This window comes from Peromyscus maniculatus, chromosome 7 (genome assembly GCF_049852395.1).
Source record: "Peromyscus maniculatus bairdii isolate BWxNUB_F1_BW_parent chromosome 7, HU_Pman_BW_mat_3.1, whole genome shotgun sequence".
NCBI lineage: Eukaryota > Metazoa > Chordata > Mammalia > Rodentia > Cricetidae > Peromyscus > Peromyscus maniculatus.
In genome coordinates this window covers 77307925-77332759 of record NC_134858.1, presented here as the reverse complement: position 1 = coordinate 77332759, position 24835 = coordinate 77307925, and the positions used below count along the sequence as shown (strand labels likewise).

Sequence of the window (24835 nt, the reverse complement as noted above, 5' to 3'; positions counted from 1 at the left end):
AAAGCACAAGCAAGTCCAGCAAGACTCCATGGTGTGGACGCTGGCAAGGGGACTTAGTGGATGTACTGACTCAGTTGTCTTGCGGCCATAGTGCTCATTGTATGGGTGATGTTTTGGTGTTTGTGTGTGTATGCATTTGCATGCACATGTGCCAGATTTAAGGGAGTTAATTTGCTATACAGGTCTATTCTCTGAGCCAAATTACTGTCATCTTCAAGAGTCTCTGAAAAGATCACCATATTGGCTTTGTTAACTGTTGATGTTCATATATAGAAGGAAGGGCAGGAGAGTCATAGACCACTCACTTGAGAATTCAGCCATCCTCCCCAGCTAGTTATATGCAGCTCTGCCCTAATTGTACATGGCCTTGGGGATCTCAGAGAAGGGCTAGAGGACATAGATGGGGAGGAACTAGGGGAGGGGACTCTGTCTATCCAGCCATGGGGAAGTTATCTTCCATGCTGAGTGCAGACCTTTCAGTGTGGCTGCTCTTACCTGTAATTCCTCACTCATTGCTCTGTAAGTAAACCTGAAAACTCAATGGTTCCTAGAGTGAACTGTAGTAAAATCATACGTTGATTTGTCACTGGGACACAGGTCGAAGGGGTTGACTTTGTTTATATCTCTCCCTGCAAAGGAATTTTATCAACTTAATTCAAGCTAGGAAGTGAGACATCTCTACGAGGATGCACATCTGAACTGTAGTTGTGTTTTACAGTATTGCAGCTGTGTTTTGCAGTATTGCAGCTGTGTTTTGCAGTATTGCAGCTGTGTTTTGCAGTATTGCAGCTGTGTTTTACAGTATTGCATCTGTGTTTTACAGTACTGCAGCTATGTTTTATAGTATTGCAGCTGTGTTTTGCAGTATTGCAGCTGAGTTTTGCAGTATTGCAGTTGTATTTTGCAGAATTTTAGTTGTGCTTTGCAGTATCGCAGTTGTGTTTTGCAGTATTGCAGCTGTTTTGCAGTATTGCAGCTGTGTTTTACAGTATTGCAGCTGTGTTTTACAGAATTACAGCTGTGTTTTGCAGAATTTCAGTTGTTTTGCAATATTGCAGCTGTGTTTTGCAGTATTGCAGCTGTTTTGCAGAATTGCAGCTGTGTTTTGCAGTATTGCAGCTGTGTTTTGCAGTATTGCAGCTGTTTTGCAGAATTGCAGCTGTGTTTTGCAGTATTGCAGTTGTGTTTTGCAGAATTGCAGCTTTGTTTTGCAGTATTGCAGTTGTGTTTTGCAGAATTACAGCTGTGTTTTGCAGTATTGCAGTTGTGTTTTGCTATATTGCAGCTTTGTTTGGCAGTATTGCAGCTGTGTTTTTGCGGTATTACAATGACTGATGTTTATATGGTTAGTATTTATTTTGCTTTCTGGCAGAGCTGATTTGGGGGACCATGTGTATGTTCATCCTTGTCACTCCTGTCTCTAATCTGCTGTTTTCCTTACCCTGCCATGCTGAACAAGTACCAAGTGCTCTTGGCTGCCAGGGCAGTCTCTGAGCAACTGAGCTCTTCAAGAGGAGAGGATTTGGCCAGGCAGAGTTTTGCCATTTAGCCAACATTAGGAAGAGATTTCAGTTTGGTTTTTAGAGACTTCTAAATGATGCAACTAGTTATCAAGAGAGAATATTGGATTTCTTCTCAGGGAAAAGATTTCTCTTCCAACTAAAATGAAGCAGATGTAAATGTGTTTAACATGGAAAAGAGTTTATATGGCTCAGCTTTTTAAAACTTAGACTGGTGTAATTCTAAAGGTAATTTAAATAATTTAAGAGCAAACTTTCTTCACACTGGAATTTCTTATATTAAAAAAATGGGGGAAGGATACTTCTGCAGAATCCATTAAGTTCTGACAGACTGAATTCAGTGCATATTAAGAAAATAGTCCTCTGATGTCATATTTTTTCCTAGAAACAAATTACATAGAGTCATTTTTCAAAAATCTATGAGTACTTTGGGTAAAAACAGAATTTTTTCATGACAAATGAGATTTATCAGATTGCTGGCTCTATAACACACTGAGATGGATTTAATATGCAGTACTGCGAATTTGCTGTTTGTTCTCAGGTGAAGCAGATGATCACAACTGCAGTAGCCATACAGGTAAAACTGATGGAGGACAGTTAGCTCCAGGCAGTGGACATCAGTGCTCCTTACGAATGGCAATGGCTAGAGGTTTCTGAGACAGTGATAAGCAATAGCCATTTGGGGTACAGCTTTTATGGTGTTTTAAGTCTTGTATGTTTTTAGGAAGCATTGAACAACAGTATGTCAAGAAAAATAGGGCAGGATTTCTTTCAGGGGACACAGATTCATTCTTGGCTTTGTTGAAGAGCTCTGAATTATTCTAGAACTTGGCCTCTTATTTTCATTCTTGAAGAAGAGAAAGGCAATAGTTTGTTGCATATTGTAAGAGTCCTTTTAGTTATAGAATTGTTTTGACTAAAAGGGGGAACAACAACAAGGTGGTCTTCTTAGTCATGGTCACTCTGTGTTGGATGAGTGAGTTAGAAGTGTGTATGGGATTCTGGATTATTAGAAATTAGAAGACAGAAAATTTGAAAGCAGAGCATGGCGCACAACTGTAACTCCAGCACGTTGAAGGACAAAAAAGAAGGGCCATGGGCTGGAGGGGTGGCAGGTGGAGGTGGCTTTTTGATTTAAGCACATTTCTTTTTCTTTAAAGGAAGGTAATGTCATTCTACCATGTGTCACCTTTCAGTTTGACTCTGGGATATATTATTTTAGTTTATTGTCTTTTAAAACTTTTTAAAGCTCCTAACAACTTGCTGAGGGGATTATTTTACCATAATTGTGTAGCAGTTGTGGTTACTAAGATATATTAGACTTTTGTGAGTTGGCTGCTATCCTGAAAGAAAATATCTATTGAGATTTTTCTGGGTTGCAACTTTAATAATAATTATATGTATATAAGAAAGTCTTAATGTATTTGCCTTATTTTGGCCACTTTTTGTTTATAACAATATAGATACAGATATAAACAGACTGATAATAGATAATAAAACATTTTTGGAGTGTTAATATTTGTATTTTATAGAATATAACCTAGTAAATTTTGTTTTCTTTATATGAAGTTAGAATGTGACATCTCAGACAAGACAATACTTGGAGTGTGTGTGCTCTTTGGAGAAATTAACTGTGGCTCAATGGTAGAACATATACTTAGCATTCTCAGAATCCATAGATTGAGTGCCAGCACTTGGGGATAGGGGTCAAGAAATAAATTGACCAAGATACTGGGGAGGAGATTATGCACATGGACACACACACACACACACACAGAGTCCTGGAGAAGTGGCCTGATGGTCTCCAGAGACCAAACTGACTTATTGGAAACAAAGACTTTGCATGTCATAGCCCCATTTCTGTCCTCTTGCCTTAGAAGAAATCAGCCCTTTGAGACAGTTCATAGTTTAACCAATAAAAATGACCAGATATTCTCTTTAATGTTATAGTATTCTGACCTGACTTTTTCTTTCCCAAATCATCATGCAGACTGTCATGAAGGAAAGAGAGTCTTAAATGGTAAGTCATATAAATTAATAATAAAAATGACTCATATTCATATGCTTATATGTGATATTGCTTCACAGAATTGTCTGGAGTATTTAGATTTTTTTTTAAATGCAAAAGCTGTCTTTGTCCAAACTGAAGAGATTTACTAGAACTTTATGGGCCCCTTATTATAATTATTGATTTTAAAACAATTGCTTCCATGAAATCTCTAAGCCCAAAGCATAAATACTCATAGTGACTAAAACAGGACTAAGGTGGCTCCCTTAGGCATGCCTGTGTTGCTGGAGGGCTTCTCTCCAGGTTCCACCAAACCCCGCAGTCCCACAACCCATGTATAAAAGAATCACTCAGACACTTACATTACTTATAAACTGTATGGCCGTGACAGGCTTCTTGCTAACTGTTCTTATATCTTAAATTAACCAATTTCTATAAATCTATACCTTGCCACGTGGCTGGTGGCTTACCGGCATCTTTACATGCTGCTTGTCCTGGCGGTGGCTGCAGTGTCTCTTCTGCCTCAGGCTTCCCCGAATTCTCCTCTCTCCTTGTCCCACCTACTTCCTGCCTGGCCACTGGCCAATCAGTGTTTTATTTATTGACCAATCAGAACAATTTGACATACAGACCATCCCACAGCATGCCTGTGAGTTCACACTGTGTTTTAGGACACAGATTCAAGTCGTTTATTAATCTGCTGTTGCCTGACTGAGCAGCACGGGCGCCCTCACCGTTGGCACTGCCCCTTCCACACCAGTTGTGTGGTGGTCAATACTGATTCCTGAAATGCACGGGGCTCCTCTGACTGAACTAGATTATTGTACCTGTAGATCTAGAATTTTTTTCTCCCAGTTTGCAAAACCAAGTTACAGAAATAGAGCTAGCAAGCTAGGTTTTCAGTAGAATCACCTTTTAAAGTGTGAAAACAGTCTGTAATTTGCAATTTATGGTGTTTGAAGTTCCTATAGTATAATATTGCAGTAAATGCAGTAAATGCAGAGCTGTTCTTAGGCTTCATCTGATGCTTGGCTCTTCTGTGATGCTACAGAAACAGCCATCCTCCCTGCTTGCCACAAGTCGCTTTCAGCATCTTCACTTCAGATGCACCATGTTTAACACTTCAATAAACATAGCCTTCAATGTGAAACATATCACTCTCCAAGTAGTGTGGACCCATTGCATGTTGTGACACAGATTCTGTATAATAGTGGGGCATATATATATGTGTGTGTGTGTGTGTGTGTGTGTGTGTGTGTGTGTGTGTGTGTATTTATATTTTGTAACTGTTTTTCACATTTGGCTCAGCTAAGTCTATGTGGTAATCCTGTAGGTTTGCAAATGTGATCTGCCTGCTTTCTATGTTATTATTCCAACAGCTGATTAAAATCCTGAGTGGGACAGATGAGTTTTATTTTGCAGTAGGGCCCAGACCCCTTAAACTGACACCATTCTCAGCTAGCACTTTGAGAGAGAGAGCATTCTTTTGGACCACCTCACTTACTCTGCTCTAATCAGACTTACTCACGTGTTCCCAGAAGGATGGGTGTGAGATTTGTTTTATGGTTTCTTTTTGCACATGTTGAAATTGGGATAGGTTCTGTCATGTTTGGCATTGCTTTTCTAATTTTTCTTTTCTTTTTTTTTTGGAGGGGGGTTTCAAGACAGGGTTTCTCTGTGTAGCTTTGCGCCTTTCCTGGATCTCGCTCTGTAGACCAGGCTGGCCTTGAACTCACAGAGATCCGCCTGCCTCTGCCTCCCGAGTGCTGGGATTAAAGGCGTGCGCCACCCACTGCCCGGCTTGGCATTGCTTTTCTAATGAGCTGTATTTCTGTGCTACTCTCTTGATGTTTCAAAGGGAATTGGGAGTGGTCTCCTTTGTGCTTTCCTGTGGTTTGAGGGAGAAAAAGCAGTGGTTCACGTGCTGGCACCAGCCTTAAGTCCGGCCCTTTTCTGATCTTAATCATACAAGATCGTACAAGAACAAAAATGACTGGAAATTTATGAATTCTGTTGATACCTTTTCCTCACAGAAAATTTAAGTTTTGATACGTGTTTTTTTAAGAGATCACCAAAAGAGAAATGACAATCTTTTAATAAAATATCTTTTAGTTCTTCTCAAATAATTTAATTAGGCTATCTTTTTTTTGGTGTATTCATTTTAGAAAAAAATTATTCTTGTGGCTCTGGCTTTAGTTATGAGGCCTTCTGGTCACATCTCTGAGGCCTCTTGGTCTGAAAATGTAGTGTGCTCTGCATAGTTACAGTGGACAGATGAAAGCTGAACAGACCAGATGGTCCTCACCCTCAGGAGCTTCATTCCAAACAGTACTGCTGTTTTGTGTCTGTGCTCTGTCCTAAGCCTGTGTATACAGGGAAGTTCTGAAAACCTAGCTCGTCTGGAAGGTGCTTCCAACTACAGCTTCCTGTAATGACTGACCAGTCTGGGAGCTCTGAGGCTAACTGACTGTTTTTTCTGTAGTTTGAGAAATGGTAACACAATTGATGGGTTTCATTTCAAAAGTGACTTACCAGCAGTCCAGGTACAAACAGCACACTTCTCTTGAGGAAGAAAACACTAGGTGCTTGCAGACTCTCCAGAGTGCTTCCCTGCCTCAGAGCTTTCTGAAATGACTTGAAAACCAGTTTCTGTGGCCCCTTAAAGGCCTTGTTAATATAGACCCATGTGAATGAATAAAATGGAAAAAGAATGCCATACTGGTGAGCTAATAGAACTGTAATACTCAAGCACTGTGGTAAAATATGTCAGTTCCTACAACTAACTATGCTGGTGTTCTAAGTCAACATGGTACAGCTAGAGCCACCTAAGAGGAGGGAATCTCAATAGAGAAATTACCTCCATAGGATCTGGCTATAGGCAAGCCTGGAGGGTATTTTCTTAGTAAACCGTGGGTGGGTCCAGCTGATCCCTTGGCTGATAGTCCTGGGTTCTATCAGAAAACTGGCTCGAGCAAGCCTTGAAGAGGAAGTCAGTAATAACACTCCCGTGTGGCCTTTGCATTGGTTCTTGCCTCCAGGTTCCTGCCCTGACTTCCCTCAGTGATAAACTGTACTGTGGGACCGCAAGTGGAAATAAACTCGCCAAGCTGATTTTGGTCGTGATGTTTTGTCACAGAAATGGAACCCCTAACTAAGACAACAACCATTTTGACTAAAGCTAAACGTGCATACATATTATATGCACATCAGAAATGTAGATTTTTGTTCTTTAAGAATGTGTATAGGGGTGTGCAAGAAGACTTATAACCACACTCTCATAAAAGCTCCTGACCAGGAGTGACCAGAATGCCTATCAATAGAAGAGTGAGTGAATTGTGATTAAGTCATACAATGTAATACTTTCCAGTATAAAAAGGAACAGACTACTTACACACTTAACAGAATGGCTAAAGTCTCAGGAAATTCAAGGTTTGACTTGTTAGAACTGTAAATACGTATAAGGATGGACAAAAAAGCCAGATCAAAATAAACCATGCCTTATGATCCCTTTTCTAGATAGTATATAGTCTAGATAATATATGTCCATCAATTTAAAAACTAGTCTGGTGTCATAAGTCACAATAGTGGTTACCCTTGGGAGAGAGAGCAAGCTGCTAGAAAACACATAAAGAACATGCTGGTGACAAGGCTCTCTCTTTTTCTTATGAAAATGCATTTGGTAGCACATTTGTTACATGTACTTTGTGTGTGTGTGTGTGTGTGTGTGTGTGTGTGTGTGTGTACATGAGTTAAGTGTGGTGTAGATAAATTACTGTTTTTCTTTGTGAAGGCATGCTTCCCAAGAGTCAAGTGACAGATACACTGCTCAAGGAAGGCCCTAGTTCTCCAAGGTATGCACTCTTTTTTACATTTCAAAGTGAGAGCAGTGCTACACAAACCTACAAACACTGCAGGGAGAAAACCTAGCTCGGGGTTGGTTTTGCTTAGTACACAAATGGCAGCACCTCATTTATCAGCTGCAGCTGTAGAGTAAGGCTGTTCCGTAAGTGATTTTTAGATAACTGAAGTTTGATCCATTTTAAACACTATTAAAAAATTGGGGGTGCGGGGACCAGGTGGTGGTGGCTCCTCCTTCAATCCCAGCACTCAGGAGGCAGAAGCAAGCAGATCTCTGTGAGTTCAAGGCCAGCTTGGTCTACAAAGCAAGTTCCACAACAGCTAGGGTGGTTGGTTACACAGAGAAACCCTGTTTCAAAAAACAATAAAAAAAATGTTTTTTTCTGATGATAAAATGTATATTCAGGGTAGAAAATTTAGAAAACAGAAACACAAAAATAGTTGTAGTCCCATTAAACCTTAGACGTAAATCATTGGGCATAACTGATTCATGTACTACCTTTCCACACTGCTTTTATAGTATTGATATTACAGTCTGTGAGCAATATCTTTTGTTGTTACTATTCTGTGAAAGCATATTTTTTTTTGTATTCTACCACATAGCCATACCATCGTTTATTGCAGTATTCAATCTTTATATGTATATTTTGGTGGGCTTTTTAAAATTTTAAGTTTTAATAGAAATACTTTAAGATGTTTTAGACACTAATTTTCTTGAATAATTAATACCAAATTTTTGTTCATCATACCACAAATGTACTCAGGGTTCTTTTTTGTTGTTCTTGTTCCCCTCCCCTAGTCTGTTGCTCTAACAGCAGCATCCTGCTATACATATTAAATAAGTTTGTGGACAGTTTTGTTAAGAGACTGAGGATGCCTCCTCTAGAACCATGTGGTTGTCTGCACGTAGGTAATCAGTGCACAGCAGTATTGATTTGATCAACAGCTAGAGCACAACAGAAGACTTTATCTTAACATTTATTACTGACTCAGTGACCTTGAAGAATGAATTTCTTTTTTTTAAATTTTGTGTACACAATGCTACTGTGCATGTGTGAAGGTTTTGACAGGCTTGGACGTGGGCCTTCACCTTCCACCTTGTTTGAAACAGGATTTTTTATTTTATTTTTGCTATTGTTTGCTGCCACATGTGCTAAGGGCAACTGGCCTGGGAGCTTTCAGGAATTCTCCTGCCTCTGTCTTCCATCTTGCCACAAGAACACTGGGATTACAGATGTTCACTCCCTCATCAGGCTGTATGTGGGCAGTGTGGATTTGAACTCATGTCTTCATATTTATTTAGCAAACGTTTCCACTGAGTGATCTCCCCAGCTCAAGAAGAATTTCTTAAGTAGTGATGTTTTCATTATAGAGAAAGAAGGTGATGAGCATGCAGATTGCTTCTCAACAACATTCTTAGTAGCATTCTGTTATTACTCTGAGAAGATTTTATAGAAAAATGTAGAGCCTTTATTTTGCCCATTTGGGTGGTCTATTTGGAAGTAAATGTCAATTATATCATGGTGACTAACATGTTAAGGTTACCATTTAGAAAAGAGTTTTAACCTGGAGAAATATATTTCCCGCTGTGGATTTTAACAGTGACTGAGTTCATGTGTTATTGCACATCATTCTGAATGTTTTCTCATTTCTCTTACTGTCTTACAGCTATGACTGGTTCCAAACAGAGTCCTCAGTCACCATTGTTATATACACCAAACAAAAGGTAAACATGCTATCGAAAATAAGAGGAAAACACATAGTAAGAATTTGTTGGGTTTATATGCAGATCCTTCTCTAGGATCTTTTTTTATATTAATTTATTTGTTCTCCACAACAACCTGAGGCAAAAAGCAATGTTCTCCCAATTTAACAAAGAAGGAATAGTTTCCTCCCCAAAATTTTGTATTTGGAACCTAGGTAGGTATTCTGGCTCCTGCCTAGCAGGTATGCTGTTACCACCCATGCTGTAGCCTTTAAACCTATTAAGCTTTCTAGTTGTGTGTGCTTTCTAGTTGACTTCTCCGTAAGAGTACACTTTCTGGGATTAGAAAGATTATACTGCTGAGACTTAATATGTTTGAACTGTTAATGGCATTTGGTGCCCCTTTGAACCAAAGGTTAGGGGGCACAATCATTTATGCTCTTCAAGTGGCACCTCTTTTACAGAAGGCACTGTTAGATGTCAGAGATGTGATTCCGGGCCAGGTCCATACAGATTTGACTTTCACAGGGTGGATAGTCCAGCTGGAAAGTTGGATGGACATATTGACAGTGTTCCCACGCATTCCTCTAGCTGCTGCTGAACTTCCACATTTGAGGAGCCTGGTGAATTTGAAGGCAAGTTCTGACAGCTAGGGATTTTCAAGAGTTCAGGCTTCCTTGTAGACATGCAGAGCCTTATCTGAGCCAGTGCCTCCTCTCTTTTGCAGCAGTGATTTGACCACTGTGCTGGAGTGGCCAGCCTCTGCCCCATGAAGCTGAGTTGGTCCAGCACACCACTAGTCCTGCCTTCCACTCCCTCTAGCTATTATTTCCTCATCCCACAGTCTAAAACCAAAAGGGTGGGGCCTAGAGAAGTTGGGATCTATTCCTGTAGCAGCTTCAGTGGGGTTTGAAATGCAGTGACTGAGGAAAGGAGAAGATTACTAATGGAACGATGGTTCAATGCATGCTATGAGAAGTAAGTACCACAACACCTTTCTTAAGTCTACACAGAAACTAAAGACATCTAAGAAGTTTCTTGAGTGATTTTGGGATAGGTTGAGATCGATAGGTTGTATACTTTTCCAGCATCACACAGTAGTAGAAAAACTAAAATGAGAACAACTAAGATCTTGACTTCTGGGTCATAGTCTTATTTTTTGCTACATTGTTTCTCCAAAAAATATTCTTGAGCAACTAATAGATGCTGACCAATGCTCTACAGGTAGTTCCTAGGGTTCATGACTTCAAAACTATGGCCACAGTGGATACAAACCAGAGGAAATGTGTGCTTAGGATTACAATGATGTTCATAGAAGGGAAGGAATTGACTTGCATGAGGAAGAAATGAGAACCAGGAATAATATTTCTGTTGTTTGGAGATCTGTAAAGTAGTACCATGAAAATTTCACTCATCGCCTCACACATGGAGTTGTTTGGGGGCAGTTCTTCCTTTGTAATCTTTCTATTTTTTCTTCCTTTTAAGAATATCAATTTAGACTCAGTAGTCGTTGACCTGCAGGATGACACCTTGAGAGCAGAAGCAGTTATCAAGGATCATTCTTATCTCATACATATTGGTGAGCATCTCATTTTTTTTTCTTTTTTTTTCTTTTTTTTTTTGGTTTTTCGAGACAGGGTTTCTCTGTGTAGCTTTGCGCCTTTCTTGGAACTCGCTTTGGAGACCGGGCTGATCTCGAACTCACAGAGATCCACCTGCCTCTGCCTCCCGAGTGCTGGGATTAAAGGCGTGCGCCACCACCGCCTGGCTAGGGTCTCATTTTTAGTAATGGGAATACATATTGGTGAGCATCTCATTTTTAGTAATGGGAATACATATTGGTGAGCATCTCATTTTTAGTAATGGGATACTTTGTTCTCTTTCATTATGGCAATAATATGGCCTGGAGTCTAGAAGACTTAATATTTTATCTGCTATTGTCATTTTGATTTGTCATTTCTGATCATTTTATAATGTTTTTTCCTTCGTGCTAATGAAAATGACAGTATGATCCCCTTTCCAAGTTGAAGCAATTAGAAGTCTAATGTACTGTCCATTGTGTGACAGATCCCCAACTTTAAGCAATCGGATGAGATCAGAATCAGTCATCAAGAGTTGGCCCACCTTTATAAGTCTCATACTTGATATCTCTAAGTAAGTCCCCAGAGACCTCTGGCCACCATCTGAGCATTCCTTACTGGGGTGCCCAGTCTTTGCCAGCTCTGCCACAGGAAGTCAGAGGTGCAACCAAACAGCCTGGACTGCAAGTCTGTATTGTGTTACTCCTTTGCTTCTCTCCTCACAGCCAGAGATAAGCCTTGTTGATTTGGGTCTGTCAGGGGCAGGAAGTCAGCCCTAAAGTCTGGAACCCAAGAGACCAAATGTGGATCTGTTTCTCACCTGTAATGAAGTTGAGTCTAAGATTTCATTGTTTGCTCCTCTTATGACTATGATGTATTTCTAGTTAGAAAGTAGATATGATACACACACACACACACACACACACACACACACACACACACACACACACAAAATCACCAAACAATAGCAGATATATATTATTTTTTAAATAAACGCTATTGTGTATCTGTGCATGATGTGAACATCTAAGTATCATGACGTAACATGTATGGAGGTCATAGGGCAGTTTTATGGACTCGGTCCTCTCCTTTCTGCCCTAACATGGGTTCTGGGGAAGGAACTGAGGTTGTCAGGCATGCATGGCAAGCACCTTTCCCCAATGAGCCATCTTATCACCTCCAGCAACAATAGTTTAAACATGCATTCTTCATAAAAGAACATGCCAGTTGGTTAGACAAAATACAAGTTAAAGTTCTCAACTCCCAGAAGTCTGCTCACTACTTTCTTTTATGAATGAAGAGAAGTACCTTTAGTTCTGAATTTGATCAGAATTAACTATTGTTCTTCTTTACCATGCCAGCCTCATCCAATAGATGACTGACTTTAAACCTCTGAAGCTTTTTTCTTGGAATGTGTCCTTCCCTATAGAATGCTTAGTTCTTCTCTTCATTAAAAATTTTAAAGAGATTTATTTTTGTTTTTACTTATATGTGTATGTGTCTTTGTATGCGTTTGGGTTCCTCCAGAGGCCAGAAGTGGGCATCAAATCCCCTGAAGTTGGACTTACAAGTGATTATGAACTGTCCAACCTGGGTGCTGGTAACTAGACTTGGGTCCTCTAGAAGAGCAGCAAGCACTCTTAAAGCCATCTCTCCAGCCCCTAGTTCTTGTCTCTTGTTACTAGCATACAGCCCTTTTGCCTCTTATGGGAGAGAGTTAACCTCCTTAGTCATTAGCACTTTAAGTAAGACCTCTGTGCCCAACATCTATTATTCTTTCTGCATACTTTATAATTAATTTTGCTTTCACCGTAGGCAACAGCATATCCTGATTTTCCTTCCAACTGAGTTATAGCTAGAGTTGTCCCCAAAGCAGTGCTGGCAGGAGTTCCCCAAAGGATGTGTCCCCACACTGTCCTAAATGAGATTCTTCAGAAAAGGAGTCCCTAACTACCAGTCTCTATCTAGACCAGCAGTTCTCAATCTGTGGGTCTCGACCCTTTTGGCAGCCCTCTATTTCCAACAGTCCTTACATTATGATTCATGACAGTAGCAAAATTTCATGTATGAAGTAGTAACAAAATAATTTTATGGTTGGGGGTCACCACAACATGAGGAACTGTATTAAAGGGTCACAGCATTAGGAAGGTAGAGAACCGTTGGTCTAGACACATACTAGGGAAACTTATTTCAGAGGGGCTATAGCATATCACAGGATGACTATTAAAAGGGGAGATTGTATACCTCATTATGACTATAGTGATACAGAGGAAGAGTCAGATTGTGGAGCTTATATAAGGATTTGGCTCAGGACTGTAGCTACTTTCTTAACATGTTCTGGACCAATGAACAGCAGCACCTTTCAGTGTCTGAGACTATTCATAGCCTCTGGTTGGCCTCAAGTGCACAGAGGAAAACATGTAATTGACTGAATTCCATCAAGGCACTTTGTACGCTACAGGACAGATGAGGTTGGAAAAACTGGGTATTTTGGGGACGTTCCACCTGCACACATAAAAAAACCAAAAATCTAGTAAAAAAAAAAAAATTATGCAGCTCAACAGATGTACTCAAGCTGGAATTGAGCTGGAAACCTCTTCCCTGCGTTCTAGCTTTCAGAGAGCCAGAGGTGTCGTGCAGGCTGCTGAGGGAGAAAAGGCAGCAAGAGTTTTCCATAGCAGTGAACTCTATGGACTCCAACTTCAGCCTGCCAGGAAACAGTGGCATGACTTTATAGGGTAATCAACTTTTCCCTGACTGGGTTTTAGCATGCTCTGCAGAAGGGATCCCATTTCTGGTGCTGTCAATCTAGCCCCAAACTGCATATATCATAGGCCCTATGAGGAAAATTACTACTGATTTTAGCTAAGTCAACATAAAGGCAAACTGCCTTCTAATTATCTGTGGTCTTCCACTTATAGAGAGGCTAATCTCAATACTACTCAGAGAAGCTTCTATTGACAGTGAATGGTGGTGAATATAGAGACTCAGGGGTACCCAAGATGCTGAGAATAAGTTATAGATGATAGATAAACTTAGCCCTAAAGAGTCATTTATGTCACCCCCTCCTAAGGCTCAGGGAACCCTGTAGAAGAGGGAGCAGAAGGAATTTAAGAACTAGAAGATAGGGAGAAGGGGAATGAAATCCCGTTCTCTAGATGACATAACCAATGTAATTACAGACTCACAGCCACTGCATTTACTTGCACAGAATCTACACAATATAGGCCTTCTCAACAGTCATTCATAGATGGGAGATGGGTGTAGGGGAGGGGATTGTGGGACCCTATTGTTTGCTACTGAAGAACAGGCTACTGATGGAATCTGGGTGAAAAGGGGCCACTTTCTTCAGTTGTATATCCACTGTGAACCAGGCTCCAGTGGATAGTTCCAGTGCAGAGACCACAGAGACAACCATGGTTCAACCCAGAGGGACACAGACAGAAGACATGAATGTGAGAAAGAGATGAGTAGGGAAGAGGACAGGTGGATGGGGAGAGAGGGGAGGAAGAGAAGGTAGAGCTGCTATCAGTCAGAGTACATATACACATATGAAATTGTCAAAGAGCAAAATTAATAATAATAAAAAAGCAACTCCTGGATGCCAGTGCTGCACTGGAAAGACTGAAACAGTGCAGAATTCAGATGCCAGATAGTCATGTTGGCACAGTGAGATTTAGAGCAGAGTGGTGAAGCCACACCCTGCCCTTCTCTTTTTGTAGAATAGATGTTAGTGCAAAGATCAGTCTCCTGTTCATCAATGCGTCCACAGTACCTGAAAGTGCTTGCTTGCTTGCTTATAGACTCTAAAAAAAATTGTTTGGGGGCACTAAATGGTGTTCAGCTGTGTGTGTGTGTGTGTGTGTGTGTGTGTGTGTGTGTGTGTAATTTTGGTGGTAACTAAAAACTTTTTTTTTTTTTTCAAATATCAGGGCTAAGCCATGAAGTTCAAGAAAATTTTTTTGGTAAGTACTGAAAACCAGAAATAAATTGTGTGTATACACATATAGGAAGAAAAAAAGGCCAGACATTCGTCTTACTTTCCTTACATATACTTCTCATGACATAAATACATTAATTTTCAAGTATACTCTTTCTGGTCTCTGTTTTTCTTTTTTTTTTCTCCTTGTTCTTCTTATCTCTCCTTTTTCCTTTTTCTCCTTTTTCTCTCCCTTAACAACATTCCTGTCTTGTTTTTGTTATTCCTCTCTGCCCTGTTCCTCACATGCACCTCATAGGCATGTGCTAGACCAGACACTTCATAGCTGCATACGCTCAAGTGGGTGCCGGAGCAGAGCACACTGAGCAGTGATTATTGCCATATACTCATGTGCAGTGTGGGTTCCTTGGGAGCTGAGGACTCAAAATAGTTTCTGGCTTCCAGGCTTCTCACACTGGTTACCAAGTACCGTAGTAAGCTCTGAACATTCAAGGAGCTTGTTTTTATTCTAGTGAAGTCTGCAGTCAGTGGTCATTTAATTGAATTCACTTTGCTCATCTGTTTTAAAGAGGTGTTACTCTATTGCAGGACTCTTGAGTTCACCGTGTAGAAGAATAGATACTGAGGTCCTGAGCAAAAGTAGTGTGTGGGTTATGACTTTAAAAGCATGTTTACTCATCAGACTTGAGTCGGCAGCTAGAAGTCCTCGCTCTGTTATTGGCCCCACATAAGGAACTGTTGTAGTCACTGAGGAAGGAAGAAGAGTGTCTAAAAGGTTTTCAGCGAGGAGCAGTTCCCATGTACTTCACTCTTCTGTACTTCCTAGCTGCTGACTCTTCTGTTCTTCCGAGTCTGCTATCAGTTCACTCCTACAGACCGCTCAGGCTTACCTACAGATATTGAAGGGAATAAGTCAAGTTTGGTTTGGTGGGCCCTTCAGTGTGACTTGTGCTTCAAGTTGTGGCCAGATCTGTGTCCATGACTGTCTGTGCCCCCTCCAAAGCCATACATATAATATCTGGCCTTGATAAATTGGTTTGAAAGAAGCCACTCTGAATCTAAAATCTGAGTTAGCATCACATAAAACAAAAACCAATTTTACTAACTAAGTGAACAAAATCTTATTTTTCTATTAATTTTCATCATTATATAAGAACACGATAGTGTAACTATGAGAAAATTTTACATTTAGTGTCAGTGAAACTAGTGAAATTTCCTTTTCTTTTCAGTACGGGCCATTGAAAATGTTGGAAAAGTAGATATTGTCCTACAAAAGAAAGAAAACATTTCTTGGAAATGTCTTGGTCATCCCTTGGAGAAGCATGATTCTTTTATTCCAAAGAAAGATGCAGGTATGTAGTACTCTTATTTCTTGTATTTGTTTTTTTAAAGGTTCTAAATTGCATTTTATTTATTTATTTGGCATGCATCTCTGTGTGGGCGTGCGCACATGCGTACACACACACACACACACACAAACACACACACACACACACACACACACACACACACACACACACACACACACACACACGACTTTCATGTGGAGGTCAGGGGACAGTTTGCAGGATTTGGTTCTCCTACCACATGAGCCCCGGGGAGTAAACGCAGGTTGTCGGGCTTGACTGCAGCATCTTTACCCACTGAGCCATCCCACTTGCCCGTCTTTTTTAAAAATAGCCCATGTGTTCCAGTGTTTTCTTCTCCCTGTGCGACCTCTGCCTCACAGTCTTGTTTGCTGTTGGTTCTGATGTTTCGTACCGGATGCTGTCTTGATATTTCTGATTCTCATGTCTGCTCATGTTTCAGCTGATTAACAGCTGTGCACGAAGGGCTGGGCTTGTTGCCCATGTATTCCCTGTGCAGTTGGGTGTTCTCTCTGAGGAAAGTTTGATGCCAGGGTTTGTGAGTCTCTAGGGAACAGTATTCTCCCTTGCACACAGTCTTTTGGAAGCCTAGTTTGCAAAAAAGGCTGCAGTTCTGTAAAGGTGACTTAGTCTCACCCTTCTCTTCCTCATTTTTTTTTCCTTTTGCTAGAATACTATCTTAGTTAGCTAAGGCATTATAATGACTGCTGACCACATAGCTTAAGAACAGAAATTTGTTTTCTCTCAGTTGTGGAGTTTATAAGTTCAGTCACTGTGTGTGTGTGTGTGTGTGTGTGTGTGTGTGTGTGTGTGTGTGTGTGTGTGTGTTAGCTTTTCTTAAAAGGGCACCACTCTTACTGGAAAGGGATACCTATTGCCCTTACTTTACTTTAAGTACCTTTTAAAAGACCCTGTCTTCAAATGTAGTTACATTCCAAGGTACTGGGTGTTACAGTTTTGTCATTGAGAGGACACAGTTCAGTCTAGTGCATGCCCAATCCACAACCCCTCTGCTACTTTTTTAAGAGCCAATTCATAATATTTTGTTCAGGTTCGAGGGGGCTCATTGCATGGCTGTGCTAATAAGCAGGAGAGAGTTTAGGGGGGTGGCAGAGCATCTGAACCCCTTAAACTTTTAACCAGAACATTTCCGTTCTACCTTGACTCTGATATTAGCAGTGGTAGATCCTGCTAGCCTCAGAGCATTCATTAAAGGGATTTTCTATTAAAAAGTGCCAGTCTGATGCTGCTTACGTTTCTGGCTTAGGATTCCACTTTCTCAGGTCTGCTGAGTCCATTGCTGGTCATCTGCTTGCCTCATTGGTTCCTGGCATTTATTATTTTCATCTCTCTTGTTCAGTCTGGCCTTGTAGATTTATGAACAACCAAGCAGGCATGCACAGTTTATGGCAATCATTTAGTGGGTTCGGACGGTTACTCCTTGTATTCAACTAACCATCTTTTAATTTTTAAAATTATTACTATGGAAATAATTTTAATAAGCCTAGGAAACTCAAATTAATTTTTTTTTCACTCTCATTGTTCAACACAGAACTAAAAATGAGTGGGAATTTGTCCCTACCAACAACCGATGACCTAGTGACTCCAATTGAGTACCCTAGAGTCTGAGTCAATTCTGACACTGAGTGGAGCTAGTGCAGACCCACAGTTGAAGGGCGTGTCAAACAAACTTCCCAAACTTCGGGTGCCCATCATAGTCCCCAAACTCTGACATTAGATTTTTCATTACCCCACCTTGGATTAAAAAAAAAAGTGCTGGAGTGTTTCGCAGAACTCAGACAAGCGTTTATATTTATGCATTTATTCTAAAGGACCCAGAGGCTTGTAAAAAGAGGTGTGGAGCTTCTATGCTGTCTGTAGCTGTGCCCCTCTCTGGGCACCCCATGTGTCCAGCAATCTTTAGGCTTTCCAAACTCTGTCTTTGGGGTTCCTGGAGAGACTTCATTAAGTGTGATGAGCTACATCATTGGCCATTGCTATCAGTTCAGCATTCAGGCCCCTATCCAGAGTCTGTACAGCATCTACTAAAGGTTGACTCCTTAGAACAAGAGATCCTATCACACTGGACATTCTGAGTGATTTTGAACTCTATCTCAGACATACCCATCACTTAGGAAATTACAAAGACTTTAAGAACTAGAGCTGTAGGAGCTCTTTGTCAGAAACTGGAGGCAAAAGCCAGTATCTTCTTTATTATTTCTCAATTACAAATTTATGTTTGTGGGTAATGTGTTTGTAGTAGACGTCCTGTTTTTTTTTTTGAGTGATATCCTATGTTGAAGGCTGATTTGGACACTGTGCTGTGAAGCAGAAGCAGAAATTATATCCCCAGGAAGGAACAAGAACATATACAAACATAAAGTGAGATAGACTCCTATGGAGAAACAAGCCAACAAGGGTGAATTATGTAGTCCAAACACAGCGCATTTTAAGGGAGCCTAAGTAAGCAGATAGGTGAATTTGATCTTGAGTGACTACCTGAAGAAGGCGGACTTAAGTGTTTTGAAAGTGGGATCCATAACTTTCACAAAAGCAACAATCTTCGGGGATGTTTGGTGGAAAGCTGCACATACTTACTGGCTCTTTTGTGCCAGGCATTGTTCAGGTTATAGGGGGAAAATTTTAGCATTATGTGGAACAGTTTAAAACAACTTGATTTTGTCATAGCAGGAGGTGTGATGTGAGCCTTTCTGGAATTAGGTAGGAAAAGATCACAGAAGATATGGCATGATCCAGCAACCCAGCAGAGAATCGGAATCGGACACTGCCAAGAGAAAAGAGTACTAAGAGAATGAAGCCTGTTGTCCAGGATTATCTGACTACCTAGTGATTGAAAAGTCCTAGCCAGCCAGATAAAAGCCTAGTCAAAAATCAATGATTCTGAAAACCAAGGCTGACCTCCATTTGAAGATAGAATGACAGTCATTGAACTGTTTTTTCCCTGTAATTTCCTGAGACTTTCTTTGAACTCGTTTATCTCTGCTATAAGTTTTTTTTAGTCCCAAGCCACCATTAAAAAAGAAAGCTTGAATTTAAAAAAAAGAAAAAGGAGAATCAAGCAGGAAAACTTCAGCCATGTTCTTGCATGACATTGGAGCTGGGGTGGCGCACAGTAGATTTCCTGCTTTGGAAATAGCTCAATGTTTAGGCAACCATTTTCTTTGAGAAATGAGCAAAGACAATTTTTCCTTTCCTTTAAATCATGACCTAAACTGTAGTGAAACTGAATTTTTATCTCGCCAATATATTATTGAGTTTTTGTCAGTCCACCTTGCATTTACAAGGCAACCACCATATGGTTCCTAGTTTTTTTGATGTGTATTATTGACTTTTTAAGATTAGAATATTTCTTAAGTAAAAGAATTTTAGTTTGAAAACAGTCGTGTAAGTTGAAAACCTATAGTACAGTGTGTTCTCAGGGCAAATCTTCATTGCTATCAAAGCTTCCGATACAGTCAAACATCTGAATCAGAAAATGGAAACTATCCATTGTTTACCTTTGCTCCAGATGCAGTTGTTAATGTTTTTCATATTGTGTGGTGCTTCTGACTACACTTTTGTCCCCAGAATGAAGATTATGAATGAATAGTTGTATATATGTTTGTGCACATGTATGTGCCTGTATGCATGCATGGACACATTGAGGACCATTGCTTTATATAGTCCTAATCTCATGTTTTATTTATTTGCCTTTTCCTGTAATACAGACTTTGATCACCAGATAAGGGAGGTTTTAAAGATCTGTTAATAAACAACCCAGAAATTTGGTCTTAAGAGAAAATATTTTTTAATCATGTCATAATTTTGAAATGTCAACAGCCACGTGTGAGCCTTTAGGTTAACATATACCTATGTACTTGCGCACACACACACACACACACAGACACACACACACACACACACACACACCCCTTAAATTAAGGTCAGATTCGATTATATGCAATTGCTGATGTTTACTGTTAGTTTCACCAGGGCTTCTTAGCTGCTGACACGTGTGTGCAAAGGAGTATACACCTGTAAGGATGTTTTCTGGGATATGGTGAGCGGTTGTCTCTCAGGTGTCCTGTGGGGCCTGGACTCTGCAGCTGTAGCAAGAGCCACTGTCACCTCCCCAGCCCTTTCCTGTGCGGCCATGCGTCTCTGTCACCTTGGAAAACATTCGTAATGACTAGAAACGAGTAAATTCTGTGAGCAGCAGGAAGCGTTTCACCCTGTTTCACTCTCTATTTATCTGGCGAAAAGCTGTTGTTTACAAGGTAACTTGGATATGCGCTGGCATCTTGCTAGCCTGCTTCCCTTTCCATGAGAATTACCTGACTGTGAAATCAGAACAATACAAACCAATGAGGTTATAAGTAAGAAATTCCTGCTGTGTTCCAGCGTAAAACAGTTTAAACGGTTAGGACTGAAATGACTTAGGCCCTTCAGTAAAACAGTGTTGGCGAGGGAAGGCATGGAAGGACTCAGATTAGTAACAGTCTTGCCACAGACTCTGTTCTCTGAAGTTCTGTTGGATCTAGCCTTCGAGAAAGATTTTCCCAAGGTTTAGAGCCAGGATTTAAAGCTAATGCCATAGCTGAAGGAAGCAGTTCCCTCCATCCATTTGCAGTAGTAAAATATTTAATAGGCTTTAGGAGTATTTTTTAAGATCTGGTTTGTCACCAACATTTAGAAAACCAGACAGGAATATATTTTTAACAATACTAGTTAAAACAAAGAGGAATCAACTTAATAATACTAATTTGAAAATCATTTAAGAAAATTCTCACTCTCTTGATCCTTTGGTTTCATAATGTTTTACCCCAATGTATAAATAGATATATGCCTATAACATTTGTCATTCTTCGTGTTTGAAGATACATTGTGTTTATATTCATATTATTTGTGAATGATTTGATTTAGAATAATAACACTATAAAACAAGAAGTTAAATGAAGCCTTTTCAAAATTAGTGGAAAGGCTGAATAATGAACAGCAGAATACATTCAGTAATTTAATTCTTTTTAAAGTTTATAAGACTTCAGATTTTGTTTCTTCAGTATGTAATAAAATGCTAATGACCTCATGAATGAGTTATTTTATTAATCTCGACATGTGTTGAGTAGTTTGTTCTCATATGTTCAGAACATTTTCACTGCAGTCAGTCTCACTGCCCATTGGTTACTGCCTTAGAAACAGACAGAGCAAGGTGAAGCTAGGCTGACCACTGGTGTAGAGCGGTGACAATTTCTAACAGGAGTGTGCTGTGCTGGATGTGTAGCATATGGGTGTTTGGACATGGACTTGTTTAGGCACTTATATCTGTATATTTTAAAATAGCTTATGTTAATATATTTTGGGTTATTTTCTATAAACTACATTTTTAAATGTCTAACTTGGAAGACGTAAATTGGTTCAAGAAATTCTTATTAGGAATGAATGACTAAAGATTGTAAATTAGGAGATGAGAAAATATGTAGACAACAACAAAGAATGCTTTGGGAAAATGTGGTCAGAACAGTATGAAGTCGCAGGGGTTGGAGGGGTAATCTGTACATCTGCACCTTGTTACACTGACTGGGAAGACACTAAATCATCTGCTCTGGTTCTCGAGTGTCTTGCAAAGGCCTATTCATGTCCCATCTCATGTCTCCCATCTTCACCAGAAGCCATGTGACTTTTAAACTTATATTGGGCTCTGTTTCCAGCGGGAAAATAAGATTGGCCTCGTGGTTTAAAAGTATGCCAAGGGTGAGAAGCTGGCCTGACCGGGGCAGTGCAGACCCTCAGTCCAAAGCTGCTCTGTTCTTCCTCTATTGGAGACTCTCCAGTGTTTTCTGGCTTAGCTTGTGAAATCCTAGTTTTTCAGAATGAAAAATACAACTTTTTTCAATATTAGGCAAAATTATATATATACATATATATACATATACATATATACATATATGTATATACATACACACATAAATATATATGTATATATGTATATATGTATATATATATTCTTCAATTATCTTACCTCAGTGTTTCAGTGTTACCTTGAGTATGCCAACATTATATGTATTTTATTTTAAAAAAGGTTAGGTACTTGGAACAGAAGTTTTTTGTGTTACCATCTTGTATTAATTTCAGCTGCTCATTTTCTTAAGTCATCATCTATTCTTACAAAGCCAAAAGCTTGACAGGTGAGAATGCTGTTGCCCCCACAGTAGTTTGTACTGTCTGCTCTACATCCATCTCCCTGCACCACAGCTCCATGCTGTTCATCCTGTCTGGCCCCACAGGACTACTGCAAGATAAAGTCTTAATTTTTTTTAAAGTTGTAGGACCTATGTTGAGAAAGGTCAAAAGATGAATAGTTTCCATCCATCAGTAAAGTAAGGATAACATGTGCTATACATAATACATAATTAGATGGAAGAACTGTGGCCCTTAGGATAGGCAAGAAAGGAAGGCACCTGCCCAGGGTTCCTCACTTGAGGAGTGCATAAGGCTGTTTTCCAGTTAGTTACACCTTCCTCACATAGGAGGAATGTGTAGCCAGAAGTTTCTTCAGTCCTACCTGGCCCAAGGTCCAGATGAATCTCTTCAACCTGTGGTCCCACAACTGCTTATAAAATAATCACTCAGAGGCTTAATATTAATTATAAACTGTATGGCCTATGACTCAAGCTTCTTGATGGCTAGCTCTTTCATCTTGAATTAACCCATTTCTATAAATCTGTATGTTGCCATGTGGCCATGGAGTTACCAGTCTGCTGACATCTTGTTGGTCCTTCAGTGGCGGGCTGTCTCCTGACTCTGCCTTTCTCTCTGTATCTCTGCTTGGATTTCCTGCCTGGCTGTAAGCTTTCTTGCCATAGGCCAAAACAGCTTAATTATTATCCAATGGGAGCCACACATATTCACAGCACACAGAAAGACATCCCACAGCAGGAATGTACAAGGCTAGGATGTCTGTACCTGGACTTTGCCTTCTGTTCTTCAACACCATTCTCCCAGGACCTGAAACCTCAAAATTCCCTGCCCAGTGGTCCAAATCTAGTTGTATCCAAGGAGTACCCAGGACTGTTGATGGAAGAACTTGGATGAGTTTGAACATCTGGGTTCATTCATCCATCCCTGTGTAAACCTCACATGTGACAGGTGAGGATAAAGAAAGAAAAGAGGGGAGAGCTGGGCTATAGGCCTCGGCTATCTCAATGTGTGATATGTTTTCAAGAGGCAATACAGAACACATTACATGTGACAGTTTTTGGCTTATGTACAATTTTTTACTGTTTGGACATATAGCAACTGAGTTTTTGGTTGTATTCTCAATATGGGGCCCAAGAAATATCTATAGCAGTGGTTCTCAACCTTTCTAATGCTGTGACCCTTTAATGCAGTTCCTCATGTTGTGGTGACCCTTAACTATAAAATTATTTTCATTGCTACTTCATAACTGTAACTTTGCTACTGTTATGAATTGTAATATAAATGTCTGTGTTTTCCAATGGCCTTAGGTGACTCCTGTGAAAGGATCATTCATCCCATAAAGGGTCATGACCCACAGGTTGAGAACCACTGTTGTGTATAAATTCTAGTTTTCCATTAAACATTGATTGCTAGTTTGGAGGCCCTTCACTTCCTGTGATCTGGAATAAATTTTTCTGCACCAAGTTACATACTAGTATATAAGACAGAGTGAAAGAGAGAAAAAAAATTAGAATGAATGTATTACTAATCAATTCTATTTCTGTAAATACTATTTTCTGAGAGGAGATAAACCATTGTGAGTCTTTGGGGGTATACTCTTTATAGTCAAAAGAGAATTTATAAATGACAGTGCTTTAGAATTTCTGTAACTAATCCTAATAAATGTTAATTGTTTTGTGTAGTATAAACTATTTTGGAAGCGTGGCTATTAAAATATTTCCAGTATTTATAGAAATGTTTGATTCCTTTTACTGAAATCAATATATGTCTTCATCTGTCACTTAGTAAAAGGTTATCTTTTATTTAATCATTTAGATAGGATGTTTTATGATTCATTTGTATGTACAATTCATATACACAAGCATAGAATGACATATTTTTCTTTCTTTCATCAGAGTGTGTTGCTAAACTTACTTGACAGTGATAGTACTGTTAAATTCCAAGTACATAACTCTCAAATCTTTTTCATTGGGAAAGAAAAGACTTTAGAATGTGACCATCTTTATCAAATATTTTTCATATGTACAATTAATATCATTGTAAATATAAAGCCTGAAATACAGAATTATTTAGAAAACAAGTATAAGAAGAAAACATTTTAATTTCTTGAGATATGTTTTTAATGTGCTGTTACAGGAATGAAGAAAAAATACTCATTTTGTTAAATTATTATATTATTCTCCTTTTTTCAAATTATAGATGTGTTTATATGCTTTATAAACTGTCTTAGAAAATGAAATAAGAATAGCCTTGTAAAGTTAATGAGTTTTAGAGCTGTGTAGGCATTTTAATGAAACTGAAATTCTGAAAGAGCAGAGTGGAGTGTGTGGGTTTTCACTTAGTGACCTAGTTGTATTGCCTTCCAGGCTTGTACTACAGAAAGTGCCAGTTAATTTCCAAGGAAGATGTTACTCATGATACAAGGCTTTTCTGTCTGATGCTGCCTCCAAGTACTCACCTTCAGGTGCCAGTTGGGCAACATGTTTACCTCAAGCTCAGTGTCACAGGTAAGGGAATTAGGCTGGAGTAGAATGGGGAACATGTTCTTTTGTACATTCATTTAAGTTACTGGCCTTTCTGGGCACCTGGCTTTAATGTCAGGAAGCCTCTGGGTTTGTGGATACAGGAGTGTCAGGACTGTCTTTGCTACTGATAACCT

The 24835-nt window shown here is 39.6% G+C and overlaps 1 protein-coding gene across 2 annotated transcripts in view; it reads left to right on the top strand.

Annotated features, from left to right (window-relative positions):
• Cyb5r4 (cytochrome b5 reductase 4) overlaps nucleotides 1–24835 on the top strand; it is a 60623-nt gene that overhangs the window by 23229 nt on the left and 12559 nt on the right. For both annotated transcript variants that reach the window (XM_042281343.2, XM_006983712.4), the window contains exons 5-11: nucleotides 3511–3540; nucleotides 7319–7379; nucleotides 9055–9112; nucleotides 10577–10670; nucleotides 14604–14636; nucleotides 15841–15963; nucleotides 24543–24683. In XM_042281343.2, the coding sequence (XP_042137277.1) occupies nucleotides 3511–3540; nucleotides 7319–7379; nucleotides 9055–9112; nucleotides 10577–10670; nucleotides 14604–14636; nucleotides 15841–15963; nucleotides 24543–24683 (540 nt within the window). The remainder of the gene's footprint in view (nucleotides 1–3510; nucleotides 3541–7318; nucleotides 7380–9054; nucleotides 9113–10576; nucleotides 10671–14603; nucleotides 14637–15840; nucleotides 15964–24542; nucleotides 24684–24835) is intronic.